The 21,027-nt window shown below is 40.5% G+C and overlaps 2 protein-coding genes across 2 annotated transcripts in view; both read left to right on the top strand.

Annotated features, from left to right (window-relative positions):
- The window catches only part of LOC144600831 (uncharacterized), a 140,820-nt gene extending 132,569 nt beyond the window's left edge, over nt 1-8,251 (top strand). The window contains exon 10 of the mRNA XM_078412720.1: nt 8,043-8,251. Within this exon, the coding sequence (XP_078268846.1) occupies nt 8,043-8,251 (209 nt within the window). The remainder of the gene's footprint in view (nt 1-8,042) is intronic.
- A 4,874-nt stretch (nt 8,252-13,125) lies between these two features.
- The window catches only part of LOC144600934 (uncharacterized), a 64,493-nt gene continuing 56,591 nt past the window's right edge, over nt 13,126-21,027 (top strand). Inside the window, exons 1-2 of the mRNA XM_078412829.1 lie at nt 13,126-13,206; nt 18,903-19,134. Of these exons, the coding sequence (XP_078268955.1) occupies nt 13,193-13,206; nt 18,903-19,134 (246 nt within the window). The 5' untranslated portion in view covers nt 13,126-13,192. The remainder of the gene's footprint in view (nt 13,207-18,902; nt 19,135-21,027) is intronic.

Below are 21,027 nucleotides of genomic sequence, written 5' to 3'. Positions count from 1 at the left end.
CCTCATTCGTTTCCCACTTATGATGTGGCACTAGCAACATGGCACAGGAAAATGTTAGGTAGCATATCCGGTTCAACTTCCACGCAATTAAACAAAAAACACGTTGCTCTGCGACATGGGTTGTGTCAGCACACCTGTGACGATAATTAACCCGTACAAATTTGGACTATCATTCTGGAAGTCTGATCAAACTAAGTTTAGTTGAAATAATGTTTCATAAAAGATTGTTATGTCGCATTCAAGATTGCTTGTGTTCTGAAATTTGTTGTAATCATTTTGTGGCATGGATATAAAAGCACTTTTAAGCAATCCTAACAGAAATGCACACACAGAGAAGAATGCATTATGCCCAAACACATTCATAACTTTGTTCATCTGCAGCTTAATGTTGCAGCACCCATGGGCTGTATGAAGCAGAAAATTATGAATGTTGTAGAAGAGTGTTACATGAGGTAGAGAGCAGTGGATACAGCAAAGGCTATGGGACCAAGCAACATCCCAGGGTCTCAAACCAAGTTGTTCCAGTACAGTCACAAGACTACCATTTACCCCCAAAATACGGAAGGTTACCTTGAGGTGCTGCATTCACAAGGAGCAGAGCACACTCTGCTAAATCATTCTACTCCCAATGATCAGTCACTTCAGGAAAGCCTCATCATCAACAGTGCTGCCAATTACCACTTACCAGTAATTTCCTCACTGATGCACAGTTTGGGTTTTGCCAGGACAATTCAGCTTCACACCATATCACAGTGTTTGCCTAAACGTAGGCCAAAGAGCAGAATTCAAGAACTGCAATAATAGTGATTTCCCTGAACATCAAGGCACCCTGCCAAAACTAAAGTCAAGGGGTATCAAAAGGGGAACATTCCAATGGCTGGGGTCATAACATGCATGAAGGAAGGTGGTTGTGGATGTTAGAGGTTAATAATCCAGGCCTGAATAATCGTGGATATCACTGTAGGAGTTCATTGAGTCATTGTCCAAGGTCCAACTGTCTTCAGCTATTTCATCAATGACCTTCCTTCAAAGGAAGGGTGTGTATTGATGGACCTTGCCTTACCACTGAATGTGTCTGGCAAACATCCTGCATACAGAATGTCCTCAAGACTCATTCAGCCCCAGGCTATCATCTTAAATCAGATATTTAAAGGCAAATGTAAAAATGTTTTTGGTGAAACTCTAATGAGGGGCACCATTATTTAGTACTATTGTTCGACCTTTTGCTCTTCTGTCCTTAATTATTCAATATGATCTCAGTCGCTGAAATTGAGGAAAAGTGGTAGTACGACATTGAACACAAAAAAAGTACAACACTGGCATAGCCCCTTTGCCCCAAATGTCTGCCCTGATCATAATGCCAAATTAAACTCAATAATTTGCCTGCATGTGGTTTGTATCCTGCAGTCTTATCCAGACAGTAACTAGTCTTCCCTTTGCCATTATACACAACACCATGGCCTCGTCACATAGAGTAATGGAGTCAAAGAGTCATACAGCAGGGAAACAGGCCGCTCAAGCTCACCACATCCATGTTGACCAGTGAGCACCCACCTGTAATAATCCCATCTTCCAACACTTGTCTGATGGCTATCTATGTCCAGGCAATTCAAGTGCTCTTTCAATTCAACAAAATAGGAGATGCAACAACTACCCTTTTACCTTTTTCCACCATTCAGGGCCCAAATAAACCTTCTGGATGTGGCAGTTTCATTTGCACTTCTTCTGTGTACTCTTTTCATTGTCCACAGTGTGGTCTCCTCCCCATCAGAGAAAACAAATGCAGTATAAGAAAATAACTGCAGATGCTGGTACAAATCGATTTATTCACAAAATGCTGGAGTAACTCAGCAGGTCAGGCAGCATCTCGGGAGAGAAGGAATGGGTGACGTTTCGGTTCGAGACCCTTCTTCAGACTGATGTCGGGGGTGGGACAAAGGAAGGATATAGGTGGAGACAGGAAGATAGAGGGAGATCTGGGAAGGAGGAGGGGAAGGGAGGGACAGAGGAGCTATCTGAAGTTGGAGAAGTCGACGTTCATACCACCGGGCCGCAAACTGCCCAGGCGAAATATGAGGTGCTGCTCCTCCAATTTCCGGCGGGCCTCACTATGGCACTGGAGGAGGCCCATGACAGAGAGGTCAGACTGGGAATGGGAGGGGGAGTTAAAGTGCTGGGCCACCGGGAGATCAGTTGCGTTAATGCGGACCGAGCGCAGGTGTTCAGCGAAGCGATCGCCGAGCCTGCGCTTGGTTTCGCCGATATAAATAAGTTGACATCTAGAGCAGCGGATGCAATAGATGAGGTTGGAGGAGGTGCAGGTGAACCTCTGTCTCACCTGGAAAGACTGTTTGGGTCCTTTGATGGAGTTGAGGGGGGAGGTAAAGGGACAGGTGTTGCATCTCGTGCGGTTGCAAGGGAAAGTGCCCGGGGTTAGGGTGGTTTGGGTAGGAAGGGACGAGTGGACTAGGGAATTGCAGAGGGAACGGTCTCTGCGGAACGCAGAGAGGGGAGGGGATGGGAAGATATGGCCAGTGGTGGGGTCCTGTTGTAGGTGACGGAAATGTTGGTGGATGATATGTTGGATCCGCTGGCTGGTGGGGTGGAAGGTGAGAACGAGGGGGATCCTGTCCTTGTTGCGAGTGGGGGGAGGGGGAGCAAGAGTGGAGCTGCGGGATGTAGAAGAGACCCTAGTGAGAGCCTCATCTATAATGGAGGAGGGGAAGCCCCGTTTTCTGAAAAACGAGGACATCTCGGAAGCCCTAGTCTGAAACACCTCATCCCGGGCTCAGATGCGGCGTAGACGGAGGAATTGGGAGTAGGGGATAGACTTTTTGCAGGGGACCGGGTGGGAAGAAGTGTAGTCCAGATAGCTGTGCGAGTCGGTGGGCTTGTAGTAAATGTCCGTCACTAGTTTTTCTCCTGTGATGGAGATGGTGAGGTCCAGAAACGGGAGGGAGATGTCAGAAATAGTCCAGGTATATTTAACAAACGCAGATTGGATGGTCGCTTTGTGGCGCACCCGCCTTCGAGCTACAGGAACAACCTGAGCCGCCTGTTGCTTGCCACTTTAATACTACCCCCACCTTTTCCCACTCTGACTTATCTGTGCTCTTCCAAACTGTTCAAAAGAGGTCCAATGAAAGACTAAAAAGTAGCATCTCATATTCCACGAAGCCACATTGCAACCGTATGAATTTAACATTGAATTGTACAACATCATGTAATCTATGTCAGAATGGACCATGTCAACTATCTATGCTATTGGGTAAGTTTTTCACTTTCCTTCAACATAACATGACGTGCTGTAAATGTTCTGTATTAAATTTTTCATTCGTCAATATAACTACGATTGAGCCAAATATTGCCGGGGGTGACCTTGAGGTACATGTCACCTAAAACACAGAAGACTGAATATGTCCTTAATACATTAGAACATAGAACAGTACAGCACAAGAACAGACCCTTCAGCCAGAACTGGATGGCGCCACCAGCATGTGGGGGGTGGAGGAGGGGGTTAGGGGAAACCTTTTTCAATCTCTTACCTCGACGGAGATGTGATTTTTTCCCGTATCGTATCTCCGTTCCCACTGCGGCCTAACATCGTGGAGTTGGCAGCCTTTCCTGGAGACCGACCCGGTGTTCCAAGCCGCGGGAATCTGCGGGACTTTAACATCGCAAAGCTTGTGATCCCTTTGCCGGGGATTGAAGCTCCAACCATGGGGCCTGTGGACTTTAACATCGTGAAGCCCGCGGTTTCTGGTAAGAAGAGGCTAACTCAGGAGCTCCATGCCACGGGGAGAGTTTTGATCACTCCAACAGATGCTCCAATCGTTGGCTGCGAGGGCTTTGATCGCCCCAACTCTGGATGGTTTGACTGCCATGACCGCGGGAAAACACGAGAAAGAAGATTGAACTTTATTGCCTTCCATCACAGTGAGGAATGTGGAGTCCACTGTGGTGGATGTTTATGTTGACTTTTATGTGGTTATGTGCCTTGTTGCTTTTCACTTAGTATGGCTGTATGGTAACTCAAATTTCACTGTACCTTAATTGGGACATGTGACAATAAACTAACCTTGAAACCTTGATGCCAGGACCATCATTCATCTACCTGCACATTCTACCATTAATTTAAGGAACATTTATTTTCTTTGTGGATTTCATGATTTCTAACCTTAGCCTTAAATTTTACCTGATCTTGTTGGAGGGGTCCACTGTTCTCAATTGCCAGCACATGCCAAACTTACCTGGTCCACGTGCAGAGATAGTATCTTGCTGACCAACAGTGACAATGCTGCTGCAGAACTCCAATCATTTACTGAGGCAACCCTGCCTGCCCCAACCTCCCAATATTAGATTTAATTGCCTGCAAAGCTATATTCTGGCTTTGCCAGCTATCAAAACTGTGAAGTCTATAGACTTTAGAGATAAAGTGCAGAAACAGGCCCTTCGGCCCACCGAGTCCGCGCTAACTAGCGATCACTAGCGTACACCAACATTATCCTACACACATTAGGGATAATTTTTACCAAAGCCAATGAATCTACACTCCTGCACGTCTTTGGAATGTCATAGGGAGAATGTACAAACTCCATACAGACAACACCCATAGTCAGGATTGAACCCATGTCTCTGGCACTGTGAGGCAGCAACTCAACTATTACACCGCTATGCAGCCCCCTTTACTTTAAAAGTCTTTTAAATGAAATAATAAATGAGAAAAATGCAGACTAAATTTAACAAACTTAAATTAAATGCACCGTTTAAAAACATGGAACAGATCTTGACCTTGCTTTATTGCTCCAAACACTGTAATCCACTTTGAAATTAATGGGGTCAAGGATTTTGTGCAAGATCTGATCGGGGACAGGATCCAAGCATGAATTTTCCTTCCACAAATGTTGAGGTTTTCAACAAGGCTGAGCCTTATTGTTTGGCTTCACGAAAAGAACAGCAACATCGTCTATTTTCTTTATTCAGTTTTCCAAGGCCACCAGCTCAAGATTTTCTTACATCACGACTAAATTCAGTTTGAGAGATTTCACGCCCAAATTGATCTGGGCAGTTCGCATCCATACCAAATGATTTTTTTTTCGCTTCAGTGGAAATGGTGCAGCATATTTGGTTGTAGGATACTTAATGAAAAGCATTTCTGTGACAATGTCAATGCATTAGCCTATGCCTTGTGACATGACCAGATAATGGCCTTTGCTTAGTTGCTCACTGACTTCAATTAGCAGGAAATAGTAACAAGCAGTTTCTCACACACCACACGTCTGCAGCCAATCGTAATTTTCTTCTCGGTCCAAGGGGATAATAGAAATAGACACTAACAGATGTACCATATGCTTTAAATCATCATTTAATTAGGCAATAATAATGGAACGACAAACCGTACACAGATTGGGGTTTTACCACCCCAGGGATTGTTTTGGCATGACACAGCTGAGAGCTGAAGCAATTGCTGACGTGGCAGAAGCTCAGCTACACCTACTCCTGGTTGTTTATTATTGTCATTTGTTCACCAGGTTTCTTCATCATATCCTGTCACCCTTTTAATGGAGTAAATTAATCAGAAGTGAAGCTGCAAAATACAGCAGCAGTATCAAAGACTTAAAATAGGAATTTGTCACATCCTCGATGTACATATAGTGTGCATTTAGTAATTACTAGACCAAGTGGACCCGTTAGGCCCAAACCTCTCCTGCATTGGTGCAGCACCCTGTCCTCCCCCCCTCCCCTCTCTTCTCAACCCCCCCTCCCCTCTCCCTTCTCCCCCATTCCCCCCTTCCTCCCTCCCTCCCCCCCTCCTTCCTCCCCTCCCCTCCTTTTAAACTTAAAAATGTGAATAACTTAAAAAATATAACACCGATTTCAATGAAACTACTTGCATTATCACTAAAGTGACAATGGTGAGTAAGGTGGGCCTAAAATTATGGCGCTATCGTGTACCGTTTTGGCTGAAGTTCAGTCACAAACAAGATAACAAAGAAGAGTTTTAGTATATAGATAAGGGTAGGCTCAGTGTCGCTACATTTTCTAACACTGAACCAACCAACAGGGTTCATTTTAATGGCCACTATGGTTGAAATTTACCTACAAATATTGACTCTTTTTTGATGTCATCCCTGGACAATAGTTTTCCTTGGCATTTATGCTTCATCAGGAAGAATCAACCAGTGTACCTACACCAATTTACTAGTCAGTGACCTCCAATGAATCATGCAGCTGGGTGGAATTGGTGAAAGTAAGGTCACATTAGCTGTAGATACAGCCCCTTCCCTACCCTGCCCATTGCCACCGTCTAAAATTATTCACAAAGACAACAGGTAGGGGCTCAGGTTGATATCTAACGTGGACAGTCCCACCACAAATGTTGGAGCACTCCCTCTGTCCACCTTTCCTGCAGTGACTTGGAGATGAGAGTGATAGCAATTGAGGCAATGATCACATCTGTGGACTAATCATTCCCATAGTAAGCCACCCCAGCAAGAGTCGGAAGGTAAGATATATATCTCAGAGATAGGAATTCCAGCCTAAGATGGCTGGTCGGATGTAGAGCCTTTCAATTGTACCACTTGGAAGCTTGCCATCCTGTGGAGTTGCAGTTGGTCTACACAATTTACAGCAAAGGAAACATTTTTCTTTAAAATTTCACAGTTTTTTCTTTTGGTACTGGCACACTCAGTTTTACTGGAGACACAAAGTATTGCAGATTCTGAAATCTTGGATGGAAGATAAAATGCTGGAGTAAGTCAGCAGGTCAGGAAGCATTTCTGGAGTACATGGAAAGGTGACGTTTCTGTTCTGGACACTTCTTCAGAATCGGCCTTTGGGCCTGAACCCTACCTCACTCTATTCTTCTGATTCTGAAGAAGGGTCCTAATGCGAAATGTCACCTGTCCATGTCCTCCAGGGATGCTGCCTGACCTACACGATTTAACTGTCTGGAGACCCATAGTCTTCCTGCTCAGTGACTATAAAATGCCACAACCCCTCACATTCAGCATTTAAAAGAAGAATGTCAGTTTTCCATGTGCACAGTTTATAAGTTCATAAGTTATAGGAGCAGTATCAAGCCTTTTGGTCCATCAATTCTACTCCACCATTCAATCATGGCTGATCTATCTTTCCCTTTCAACACCTTGCACCATTGCAAAATTGTTGCAACAATGGCTCTCTTCTAACACTCAGCTCTAGGTCAAATAATTCTGGGTTCATTACTGTGCATTAACCTCAATCTTAGATGCAGTCTAATGCAGTATTGAGAGAATGCTACATTGTTGGAGGTACAGTTGTTTGAATCAGATGGTAAACAGAGATATGTCTGCTCCCTCAGGTTAACCTGTAAAGGATCCCGTGGTCTAATTACAAAGGATGGCCATGTTATTCCTCAATCAGTGTTACCAAATTGTACTATTGCTGTTTGTAAGATATTGCAGCATAGAAACTGGCTGCTTTGTGTTCAACATTACAACTACAGCTGTATTCCAAATAGTACTTCAACCGCACTTTGGAATATCCTGATGGTATAATAAGAGGTGAATGAATTATATCAGTATTATATAGAAGAGGGCTGGTGCAGAAAATCATGCAGGAAACAAAATGGGACCAAGGGTAGGGTCCCTCAAAGCATTATTTGGAATAAAATAAGTTCAAGCAAACCACTCTTAGGTATAAAAGTAATTGTTAAAGTGTTTGTTTCTTTGTAATATTCATTGCTGTTGTCATAAACAAAGGACTACATTAAGCAGACTGAAATAATGGTGTATAGGTGTAATTCAATTAAAAAAATAACATAACTGGCTATCATTTTAGTTTCTTATAATTCATAAATGCTTTGTGCAAAAATGTTAGTGATTTGTTGGGAATAAAAGTGGGCAACTGGTTACCAGATACCACCTAGTGGACACAAAGGAATATATTCACCTGCTGCCTGTCGCAGGGGTAGGATGTGAGCACTTGCGAACTACATCACACTGAAGAATACTAACCTTCACAGAATTGCTCTGAACAGCCCATGTTTCATTTATGCACAGGTGCAAATCCTTCGTCACTAACTGAGGCAGAAAGCCAAGAGGATGAAACCCTGCAGGAAGCTTTCTTCGATGGTTTGCCTGCAAATGAAGTTGTATTGAACAAGTATTCGGCTATGCTTTACATCTCCAGCAATGGCGGGGTCACTTACGAAGAAGTGAACGAAGGCACAGTGTGTTTGAACTGTGCAGTAAAGGCAAGCACAAAATGAGGCAATTGTTATGTGTGGCAATGGAATTATATGTTGTGTTGAAGCAAAGAATATATGAATTGGTATAAAGTTTGTCAACAGGTCAGAAACATGGAGTGAGGTAAGAGGAGCTCTGGCATTTCTTTAAGACCCAGTTTTTTTATACACCCTGTTGGCCCATCAAGCTCCACTGGCATGAATTGACAACATAAGGCTGTGAAGCATTAGCTCTCGAAACTGCATCAATGAAGAAAGCAAGAATATTCAGGATTATATATCCTATAGAAAGGACAGGCAGGTAGGTGGCCAGAGGAGGTGGGGTAGCTCTGTTGGTGAGGGATAAAATTCAGTTATTTGCGAAGAGTGACATAGGGACTGGTGTAGAGTCACGGCGGATAGAGTTGAGGAACTGTAAAGGTAAGAAGACACTAATGGGAGTTACCTACAGGCCCCCAAACAGCAGCCCGGATACAGGGTGTAATTTACAGCAGGTATTAAAATTGGCATGTAACAAAGGTAATGCCACTGTGGTTATGGGGGATTTCAATATGCAAGTAGACTAGGAAAATCAGGTTGGTTCTGGACCCCAAGAAAGGGAGTTTGTAGAGTGCCTCCGAGATGGATTCTTAGGGCAGCTTGTACTGGAGCCTACCAGAAAGAAGGCAATTCTGGATTTAATGTTGTCCAATGAACCAGATTTAATAAGGGAACTCAAGGTAAAGGAACCACTAGGAGGTAGTGACCATAATATGATTAGTGTTAATCTGCAATTTGAGAGAGAGAAGGTTAAATCAGAAGTGTCAGTGTTGCAGTTGAACAAAGGGGACTATGAAGGCATGAGAGAGGAGCTGGCCAAGGTCGACTAGAAAAGGATCCTAGCAGGAATAACGGTGGAACAGCAGTGGCAGGAATTTCTGAACATAACCCAGAAGATGTAGGATCATTTTATTCCAAAGAGGGAGAAAGATTTTAAGAGGCAACCGTGGCTGATAAGGGAAATTAGAGATGGAATAAAACTAAACGAAAAGATGTATAACATAGCAAAGAGTAGCGGGAAGCCAGAGGATTGGGTAACTTTCAAAAGACAACAGAAGGTACCAAAACGGGCGATAGAAGCTGAAAAGATGAAGTGCGAGGGGAAGCTGGCCAAGAATATAAAGGACAGTAAATGCTTCTTTAAGTATGTTAAGAGAAAAAGATCAGTAAAAGACAAATGTGGGTCCCTTGAAGGCAGAAACAGGTGAAGTTATTATGGGTAACAAGGAAATGGCAGAAGAGTTGAACAGGTACTCTGGATCTGTCTTCACTAAGGAAGACACAAACAATCTCCCAGATGTACTAGAGGACGGAGGATCTAGGGAGGTAGAGGAACTGAAAGAAATTTGCATTAGGCGAGAGATAGTATTGGGTAGACTGATGGGACTGAAGGCTGATAAATCCCCAGGGCCTGATGGTCTGCATCCCAGGGTAATCAAGGAGGTGGCTCTAGAAATCGTGGACGCATTGGTGATCATTTTCCAATGTTCAATTGATTCAGGATCAGATCCTGTGGATTGGAGGGTAGCTAATGTTATCCCACTTTTCAAGAAAGGAGCGAGAGAGAAAACGGGGAATTATAGACCAGTTAGCCTGACATCGGTGGTGGGGAAGATGCTGGAGTCAATTATTAAAGAGACAATAAAGGGCATTTGGATAGCAGTAAAAGGATTGGTCCAAGTCAGCGTGGATTTATGAAGGGGAAATCCTGCCTGACTAATCTTCTGGAATTTTTTGAGGATGTGACAAGTAAAATGGATGAAGGAGAGCCAGTGGATGTAGTGTATCTAGACTTTCAGAAAGCCTTTGATAATGTCCCACATGGGAGATTGGTGAGCAAAATTAGAGCACATGGTAGTGGGGGTAGGGTATTGACATGGATAGTGAATTGGTTGGCAGACAGGAAGCAAAGAGTAGGAATAAACGGGTCCTTTTAAGAAGGGCAGGCAGTGGCGAGTGGAGTGCTGCAAGGCTCGGTGCAGGGGCCGCAACTATTTACAATATATATTAATGATTTGGATGATGGAATTAAAAATAACACTAGCAAATTTGCAGATGACGCAAAGCTGGGTGGCAATGTGAACTGCGATGAGGATGTTAGGAGGTTGCAGGGTGACTTGGATAGGTTGAGTGAGTGGGCAGATGCATGGCAGATGCAGTATAATGTACATAAATGTGAGGTTATCCACTTTGGCAGCAAAAGCACAGAGGCAGATTATTATCTCAATGGTGTACGAGGACACCCAGGTCTGCATACTGGGTGTCCTTGTACACCAGTCACTGAAAGTAAGTGTGCAGGTACAGCAGGCAGTGAAGAAAGCTAATGGCATGTAGGCCTTCATAACGAGAGGATTTGAGTATAGGAGCAAAGAGGTCCTTCTGCAGTTGTATAGGGTCCTGGTGAGACCACGTCTGGAGTATTGTGTGGAATTTTGGTCTCCTAATTTGAGGAAGGACGTCTTGCTATTGAGGCAGTGCAGCATAGGTTCATGAGGTTAATCCTTGGGATGGCGGGACTGTCATTTTTGTGTCTATCTTAAACCAGCATCTGTAGTTCCTTCCTGCACAGCAAAGGAACAGGTGATCAGAACTGTACACAGTATTCTAAATTCAGCCTAATCAAAGTTCCATGGAGTTGTAGCATGAAAAAACCCATCTATATATTAGATGAGGGTATGTTAGGAATCCATCTTGACTAAGATTTTACAGTTAAGTTGTCTGCTCAAGACAGTGTTTCAGCACACATCTGGAGGATGACTGCTTGGTTACAATACCAGAGAGCTGCTGATACAAATCAAACAATAGGCATTATTAAACATGACTTAATGGTTTCTTTTGGAAATAGGAAAGGCTAAGGTGAGAAACTTGCAAGGGAAAGTCACGGCAAACCAAATCTACATCTCTTGTTTCCCTTTCCCATGACATTCGGTCTGAAGAAGGGTCTCGACCCGAAACGTCACCCATTCCTTCTCTCCAGAGATGCCGCCTGTCCCACTGAGTTGCTCCAGCATTTCGTGTCTATCTTTAATTTGATGACTGGTCTCTACAAGTGTTATTGTTGACTAATGCTTGGTGCAGGCTGTTATTGGGCATCATTTGCTCTGTGTGGAAGTATGTTGTTTACAGGGAGCAAGAAGTGTATTTTTCCTCACTGGAATATAATATGGATAAAAGTCATAAGATAACACATGGTGCAGCTTACATCACAGTTCCATTGAGCTATGCCACCCTGTGGCAGAATGTGGTAGGCTGAGATAATGTTATTGCCACGTTAAAGCTCAAATAATTACAAATGGTCAGATTTACAATAAGCAGAAGTGACCATCTAGTCCTTGGTGGGATATATTTTCCTTTGTTTTTAGCTTAGAGATACTGCATGGAAGCAGGCCCTTCGGCCCACCGGGTTCGCACTGACCAGCGATCCCCGCCCATTAACACTATCCTACACACACTGGGGTCAATTTTTACATTTACCAAGCCAATTCACCTACAAACCTGTATGTCTTTGGAGTGCAGATAGATCTGCTTGGATGGGAAATATGCTGTTTGAGATGGGCACGAATCCTGCACATCCTCATGGATCCTACCTTCTCAGAGAACACTATCAGAAAAGTAAAGGACAGAAGTATATTTTTAATGCTTAATTGTTTTCTGAATCTAAAGATGACATGGAATTCTATCTCCTGTGGGAAAAAGAGGGATAGGTATTTTATCAAGTGGTATTGAGTTTGGGCATCTTCAGTGTTGTAGAGTTATTCTTAATCTGATATAAAGTGCAGCGGCTGGCAAAAGAAGGGAAGATGAAGAAAATCTGGCAATTAGGTGTGGCACCCACAGAATACTGCCTTTGGAGGGTTGAACCTAAAGATGACAATTAAAGACAGTGAAATTATAAAGCTTTAAAAAAAAATCATGAAATTTGCATTGCCTCTGGGTTTTATTTTTAAAAATAGATATACTATCCAATATATGTTTTGATACTGGCCCTGTACCGCATTTACCACTGTGCAATAAGGGTTATTGTTTTATGTTGTGTTGTGGTTTTTTGAAAGGTTCATTAGACTATTTCAAATAGGTTGAAAAGCAAGCACTAATCAATGACAGTTTACTGCATTACTCTTAATGACTTAAAGAAGAGATTTCCGATCTAAATAAATCTTGTGTTATTTAGATTATAATGATAAATGTTTAAGCTAATCACAACCCAATATTTTCCATTATTAGAAGGGTATCAGGAAGATCATTGTTTGTGCTTATGGGTCAGACAGTATGTTAATGTTTGTTAGATTTGACGTGGGGCAATTAAGACATAGCCTCGCTTGAGTACTTTTTTCAGCACATTACATTTGATTTCATGCAACATGGTCGCAAATTCTGCCTCAAGTACGCTATGTTATCGCTTCATCGTATGGAGGAAGTGGTTAACTGAAAATACCAGGTTTAGTAGAATTGGAAAAGAAACTTTGCCAGAGCGGACATGTATTAATCAGTGTCACAGGTGCTTATAATAGTCCAGCTAATTACTTCATTACTTCCCTCCACTCTACAGACCAGCTTGTTCATACTGAACAGTGTAAAGTTCCATTACCAGTGCTTACTGTGATGATTTTAACCAATCTGAGAAATCTCTGCAGGCCAGAACAAGTAGTTGCTTGTTTCTCAATATCACAGGGGACTTCTATTTGTGCATTCAATTGCATTTAGTAAAATCATATCACATACTAAATTGTTGATAGAGGGCACATTTTTAACATCATATTGTCTTTTAAATAACATTAGCTTGTGTTTTGCCATTGATTCTTTAATATGCTTTATTTTTTACAGACGTTGCTCTGCCCACACAAAATTGGTAACAACTGTGTGATTGCACTGCCCAGGAATTGCACCCACATTAAAATCAGCAGACCCAAAGCTCACATCATTACCATGGAGGCTAAGCTGTAAGTAGTCCCCTGGGGCTTGTTGTCCTAATGAATGCCAGACCACAAATTAATGAAGTTGCTTTGGAAAAACATTGTGATTTTTAGTCACCGAAGCATCAGTAAATCCGTCAAAACCGGGACAGCTGTTTATAGCTTGTTATGATGTCAATTTGTTTACAAATTAGATTTTCCTTTTTAAAAACTTGGTGCCTAGCTGCCAGTTTGTGTCAGTCATTATAAGCTTAGGATGCTTTCTGATGTATAGAAAGCTCAGAAGGAGTTCACTGCCTGGTGTCACCTGAATTCTTAGACCCCTACCATGGAATCGCATGTAATTTGTTTTCACTGACCCATGCTTCTCAGTGGCAAGAATCTGTGGTTATCCTAATTGGTTCATGTCAGCCATGAAAAGCATAAGCTCCATCTGTCTTCCTTCTCAATGATATCTTTTTGTTCTTTGAAAAGATCCTGGTATCTGTTCTTTAGCAGAACGGAGTCTCTAAGACCTCGGCTCAGGAGGGGTGAAAGCATATTGTTCCTTTGGAGTAAACAGCTAAGAGATACAGAAATAAATCAGGCATAATAAAGAGATAATATGCCCTGGGCAATCCAACAGCTATATTAGCTCAGTGGACCTAATTAGGAGCTTTGCATTTGATTCCCCGGTTCAACTTGCAACTCTGTCCCCAGTCCAGGTAACACCCAGGGAAGTACTGGATACTTGTTTTTGGAATTCCTCCCCGACTGCCTAACCAACTTCCTAATGTAATACCATTTTCTTCTATATGCAGCCTGGAACATCTTTATATCACTGAAAACATTAGTAGAGATAAGAGACTGACTAAGGTGGAAAAGAGTTACGTCTAGTGTTAAAATGATAAAAAAATGTGAATTGTCAAATTAATTGTAACCGTTAATGCTGATTCAATTTAATGCAAATTATTCACGTGATTAACTTTGTGTTAATTAAAATAAAAACATGTCTTCTGAACTTAAAAATAAATATTGAAAGAGCTTTTCCTTTTTAAGATTGAGATTGATATACTAAGATATATATCTATATTTCTCAGTATATGTGGAACATATTGCAATTTTGTATAGTAATACTACACTATACTAGCAAGTTTGCTTGTCTTCTGTTTACTAAGCTAGAGTAGATGAAGTTCATTCCTTCTATGGAGGCAGGATCAATTTTAGCTATGATATCAACTAATTTTTGCAGCCTCCTGGCATTAATTGACCAGATTGATAAATGACAAATGCCACCAACCATCAGAGACCTCAATTATCTATAGAGTGATATTTCAGAAAATAAGAAAGATTAAGGAGATAAATTGAGAGAAAATGTTGGAGGAAGGGGGGAACTGTAGAGTTGAAGAGAAAAGTGAAAGCATTTGCTGTAGTAAGTAAATAAAATGGATTATCATGGTGTGATAAGATGGAAGAAATGCTTTTGAAGATGCTCAGAAATGTAAGCCAGTGGGCAGAAATCAAAGAAAACGATTATTTCAAATTCTGATCAGAAATACATAAATACACCCTTTGAAAAAGTGAAAAATAGTAATTTAAGAGTACATAATAACTAGAACACAGTAGCTGCTGAGGTTTTTTAAAATTTGAAAGCTGAAAGTTCCATTGTCATTTCTATTGAAAATTCTGACGCTGCAGGTTCAGTCCAGTAACACCATGTCTGTCAAAGGAGAAAATTTAAATATATATTTTGGAAGAACAATCAGAAATAATGGAAAATCACTTGTTTGTTTAATAACTAATTCTTGCCATTTGCAATAGAATCTGTATTTGCATTGACATTTTTAATAACAATGAATTCTTTGTAGGGTTGGTGGAATTTTCCAGTTCCAAATACCTTGGGGTTAATCAAGAACAATTTTGTAGGCACTTCATCTTTCTACTGTTACTTTGCCCAATTTTAAAAATCATTCCATCGGTTTTCATTCTTGGGTTTTTGACACCACATAATTCAGCACCAACACTATAATGAGACCTGCAAGAAGGCACCAAGCAACCGCCTTCTCCCTTTTCCATCCACCCTGTGTTAAGCTAGGATCAACTATTTGAAATGTCCTAGGGCTTCTTCATGAGTCTGTGGTGCTATCCCAGTCACTTGCAAGGCAATATGTGTGGTAAATCCTGGTAATAGACAATAGGTGCAGGAGTAGGCCATTCGGCCCTTCGAACCAGCACCACCATTCAATGTGATCATGGCTGATCATTCTCAATCAGTACCCCGTTCCTGCCTTCTCCCCATACCCCCTGACTCCGCTATCCTTAAGAGCTCTATCAAGCTCTCTCTTGAATGCATTCAGCGAATTGGCCTCCACTGCCTTCTGAGGCAGAGAATTCCACAGATTTACAACTCTCTGACTGAAAAAGTTTTTCCTCATCTCCGTTCTAAATGGCCTACCCCTTACTCTTAAACTGTGGCCCCTGGTTCTGGACTCCCCCAACATTGGGAACATGTTTCCTGCCTCTAACGTGTCCAACCCCTTAATAATCTTATATGTTTCGATAAGATCCTCTCTCATCCTTCTAAATTCCAGTGTATACAAGCCTAGCTGCTCCAGTCTTTCAACATAGGACAGTCCCGCCATTCCGGGAATTAACCTAGTAAACCTACGCTGCACCCCTCAATGAATTCTAGTTGAACCACTTTGTGACACAGTGCAGCGAAACACAAATGCATTGTCCGCTGATAGTTAAGTATCTAAAATGCCGAGGCACCACAATGAATTTATGAATCATGGAAAAATTATGATACCTCAGCGCACATCAATGGATTATTTTTGTTTTCTATCATCAGAGATTTTTTTAGAATAAAGAATAGTGTAATGCTAACTGCAAGCTTTCAGATAAGTGTTGATAGATCTGCTGAAATCATTGATGTAAACATTGCAGGAAATTAAAGGAGGAACAAGGAGCCTAGAGGCATAAGTTTAAATGAGGTACACTAAATATAAATTCATTTAATTGGGCCTGAAATTTCCATGCAAACTACAACAAACTTATTCTGATCTATTTCATTAAGCGTCTGGAGCAAGTACATTTCATACATAACCATTGCATATCCAAGTCCCAGTAAAAGATTTGTTGCATACTTCAGGGAAGGAGACTGATGTTGAATATCCACCCTGCCCTATCTGGCACCTCATTAGTCCTCTTATAACACCTTGGTACATCGTTCTGCACCTCTTCTTTATCATTCCTGTAGAATGACTTTTAATGGAATGATGCTCTTTTTATCTTTTTATTGTTTATCACTAGGCCTTTCTCCCTGGAGAAATCAAATTGAATGAATATCTATAAAATGTCCTGGTTGCTTATTTTAAACTTTGGTGGTAATTTCTTTAAAAAATAAATAAATAGCAATTTTAGTCATTTTAAATCTTCTCCAAGATTCTATTAGTTTGCGAGCTTGATGTTGGGAGAATTTAAGTGAAAATCTAGGGACGTTATCATAGCTGTGTACTTACTCAATTCAGGTGTGGTATATTATTGCTATGATTTGATCTTATGCATTGTCACTGTGTTCAATGGTCTCTCTCACACACATATAAAACACAAAAGTTATTCTGTACATCTCTTCTATTTTCCACTTTTATAATACCTTCCCAACCCACTGTCTCTTAAGCATTAATTTTTTATTTATTAGCATGATATGCTTCCTGCAATCTCACATGTAATCTATGAAAACCATACTGCTTTTCTATTTTCTACACAAAACATCTGGCTATTTGCTTCACATGGTTCTGTGTCTCTGAACTACGTCATTTCACATCAGTAATGGAAGTTGACAGATCATCATTTGACTATCAGACCATTATGACAATCCCTAACCATGTCTTTACCTATTGTCCTCGTATGCTCTTTCACCAGATGTTGCTGCTTAATAATCAAGTGTGGTAACCAGACTGACTATCTCCTCCATCCTTAAATTTTGGCCTATCTAAAGTATCACCACACTTGCACAACTCATGAATTTACCAGATAAACACTCTGTGCATTGGAGATAATTTATTTTAATTTGCTATCTCCCTATTTACATGCCTTTATGTTTGCATAAATCTCCAGCAAACATTACAATTACATTCATACTATATCTTTTAAATTGCCTTCTGGATCTTCAGGGAAATCTACTTCTCTGAAAGTGAAAATTTTTAGAGATGTAAATTTTCCCATTTATTTTAACAGGCAAATATTGCAATGAGAAAGTAGCACTTCTCCCTTTTTACTAATAAGAAAGCAAGTCTAATCCAAAGCATGCGAGCAGGGTTGACATATCCTTGAATAAAGGAAAAGAGAATGTCATTTTGCTTATGGCCTTTGCGGCACTGATGAGAATGTATAAAACAATGATGAGAATATTTTGCAGCATCTAAGCATGACAGAATCAGCCTTTACATTTTAAGATAATTTGTTTGCCTTTGACCTTGTTGACCAATCAAGAATTTTGGAATATCAGAAACTCCATCACATAAAACTGATATTTGCATAATGGGAATGCAAGGTTGCTGCAAAATATATCCTGGAGACCATCTGAGTAATTAGTAATGTGTGTTGGAAAGTTTTGAAGCATTCTCGGCTTATTTGAAAATCTTATTGATCAATTGATCCAGGATAATTAGTTGAAGTTTCATTTTACTTGAAGTAACATTTTAAACAGTCATGTAGACCTTCTGAGTGTCGAGCAGCCAACAGGCAGGCAGGCAGGAACATGCCATTCTGAGTTAACTGGCTAATGCCCCCTTCCCCCATTTTACAGCAAATGTTGCTCTTCACAAATTGCTGGATGATTTTCACATGATGGAGGTTGTTAGAATGGTTTATTACTTCCAGTTTAAAAACAGTAATTAGAGTCACCATTGTTCTGTGAAAGCTAAAATTTCCAGCTGTAAGTTTGACTGAAATGTCAAAATTGCTATTTGTTCTTCGTGAAATTGCACTTAAAACCTTTTGGCTACTGATCTACTAGCTGGTGCTTTTAGCTGCCAGTGAATATATTTTTTATTGTCAGTTTTAGCCATACAAGTCAAAATAAAACTTTTGCATACAATAGAGAATTAATCTTCTGATTGCAAAGCAGGTCAAGTGTGAGACTGGCTTGTATATAGTAGGTGAACAGTTTTTATCCAATGTTCACGCAATAAGTCACAGGCAAGGTGTGCAGTAGAGCAGGAAACAGTTTCATCATGTTTGATATTTAGCCTCAAGGCAAACAACATGTTCAGAAGTGCCTTGTGGGAAAGAAGGAGTTAATTAAATTACCATATGTTTAGTTTGAATCCTGTCCTAGGCCTGTCAGGTAAAAGACAACAAGCCTGAACTTGAGGCAGGAAATCAACTGTGCATTAGCTGTGTTTTGTGGGGAGGCACATTACAATGTGCAATTGAGTTGGCAACTCTTTAGAGAATACAGAGATGGTTCCTATAGGTTTTGAAGCATAATTTGAGAGTGTGTTGCCTTGATAGGTGAGATATTCTGGTGTTGTGTAATAAGTGAAAAATTATTGTACGATGTTAGCTTGACATTAATTCATTGATTGTTTGATTGATACAAACACACATGGATTTTGATTATGTGAGTAGTATCATTAAAAAAAAAAGTAGCTTTATCAGGATTTTCAATTATTTAAATTCTAAAAGTCAACATTATTGATTGATTCATCATTTTGGGTTTTTTTTTCTCACTTTTAAAGGCCAAAGGCAAAATTGCAGGCACATGTCCCAAACTGTGACACAGGAACTGTCAATTTGCTTGAATCATCGTACCACGGTCAAATTATGGAGGATTCTGCAAGCGCCGTCTCTGCAGATCAGGCAGGAAAATCAAAAAACAACACCACACAACCACTTGCAGCCCCTGGAGCTTGTAGACTCCAGCCACCACAGGCAGAGAGCAGCTGGCAGAGGGAGGGGAAAATTGCTCTGGTGAGTAAATCATTGTTAAATAGTGACAACGGATGTTTCAGCAATCAAATCTACCAATAAGTAAATAATTATGGGTGAACACCTGGTTTCTGCACTGAAGAACTCGCCTGCCACAGGCATAGTTGACACAAATCATAGCCTAGGAAGTTTACACACTTCCAGAGCAAGCCTGTGACTCTTCTAAATGGATGAGTAAGGAATGTCTGGAACAAACAGCTCAACATTGTCATTTCTTTTATATGAATCAGTTTTAAAGCAGTCCCACATCTTCACAGTTCGCAGACCATCTTTACTGATGAAATGATAAAGTATATTTTCTCATCAAATGGCCATCCATGGAGACCAAAAGAGCCATATTGAGGGCGTTGTACAAGAGTCATAACTATATTTTTTTAGCAGCCTGTGCAAGGGCATCATAGCCAATCCAAATGCAGTGCTCTGCACACACCCAGATATGTTCCAATTACTAGATAATGATCAGAAGTAGAAATTTAGGTTAACTTTTTGCCTTTCTTGCTTTGGGACATTGACCACTGCTGTAATATAGCATGTGCTCCTGTGACAGATTAGTCAACCTAGTACCGACCAGAGAACAATCTGCTATCCTCTGTTCTGTGCGGCTTAGCACTGCATAGATACTGCCATTCTTAACTGAGCAGTTGAGGGAACATCTTCACACACTTTTGTATGAGCATGCTCTTCAAAGATGATGCACAGGTTTCAGGCCAACGATTGTGCATTATCTTGATTCACAGAAGTTTAATTTGATTTATGACCCTGCAGTGGTCCTTTATATCTTTTTTAAAAAGTGATTTATATTGTGTTTGAATTGGCACTAAAGGAAAGATCTTTCAAGTATAGTTATGTTCTGAGCACTTTTACAGGTATCTCAATGTGAAGGTCATTTAAGTTTTCCTGTTACTTTCTGCACTAATTATTCAAATTAATGTTCTTTAAACTGTCTTCATGGCTGAATAGACTTTCTTGTGCATTGCCTGAATATTTACAATTGATTATTCCTGCTCTTTAAAATTCGGTCTCCCATTAAACTGGCATTTTTTATTAACAGAACTCGAAGTTAAAGTGGTTTTGATATTGTTGTATCGCTCATTCAGAAGCATAAATATATAAAGTTTATTATAGATTAATAAGGCTCACCATATAATGTACGTATTCGTTGAAAAGCAACTGCGTATGATATGCTTCTGCAAATGTCTTGATGCCTTTGATATTCATTGCTACCAGTTTTATTTTGCTCTACTAGATTAAGTTCATGGTCAAGATGGATCTTATTTGCCTCAGAAAAGAAAAAAATCTGAGATGATCTAATTGAAATATTCAATATTCTAATGAGGTTCACAGAATTAATCTTAGAAGGTTGTTCAAAGGCATGAAGAATGCAAGTGTCAGGAGCAAAATTTAAAATAAATACAATAGGATTAATTCAGGCTGAACTTTTCTTCAAGACAATTATTTTTAGTATGAAATAGTTACCAGTGATGCCATTGAAGCAGACAATGAAAATTGATTTAATGGTCAATTAGATCTGTTTCTAGAGTTGAAATGGATTGAGGGATTTGGAAGGCAATTAGGTGAAGCCTGGGTTAATCAAACAGGGACAGGCTTGTTCGAACCAAATAGTCCTTTCCTGTTCTTTATAATGTCGACATCTATCATTGGTAGCTATTACAGTATTGGTGGGGGTTCTTGGAATAGGTGGAATCCATAAACAATTTCACATCTGCTAACAGGCATTGATAAAAAAGGATGGGTAATTACTATCACCCACATTTATAAACAGAAGTGAATCTGTCTGCCATGCTGAACAGAGTGGCTTTACACATTTAAAAGAAATAAGAGCAACTATTATCAAGGGTATTGAGAAAAGGTGGA

Source organism: Rhinoraja longicauda, chromosome 16 (genome assembly GCF_053455715.1).
Source record: "Rhinoraja longicauda isolate Sanriku21f chromosome 16, sRhiLon1.1, whole genome shotgun sequence".
NCBI classification, from domain to species: Eukaryota; Metazoa; Chordata; class Chondrichthyes; order Rajiformes; family Arhynchobatidae; genus Rhinoraja; species Rhinoraja longicauda.
The sequence above is the reverse complement of the archived record's forward strand: the minus strand, read 5'-3'. Positions and strand labels throughout refer to the sequence as shown.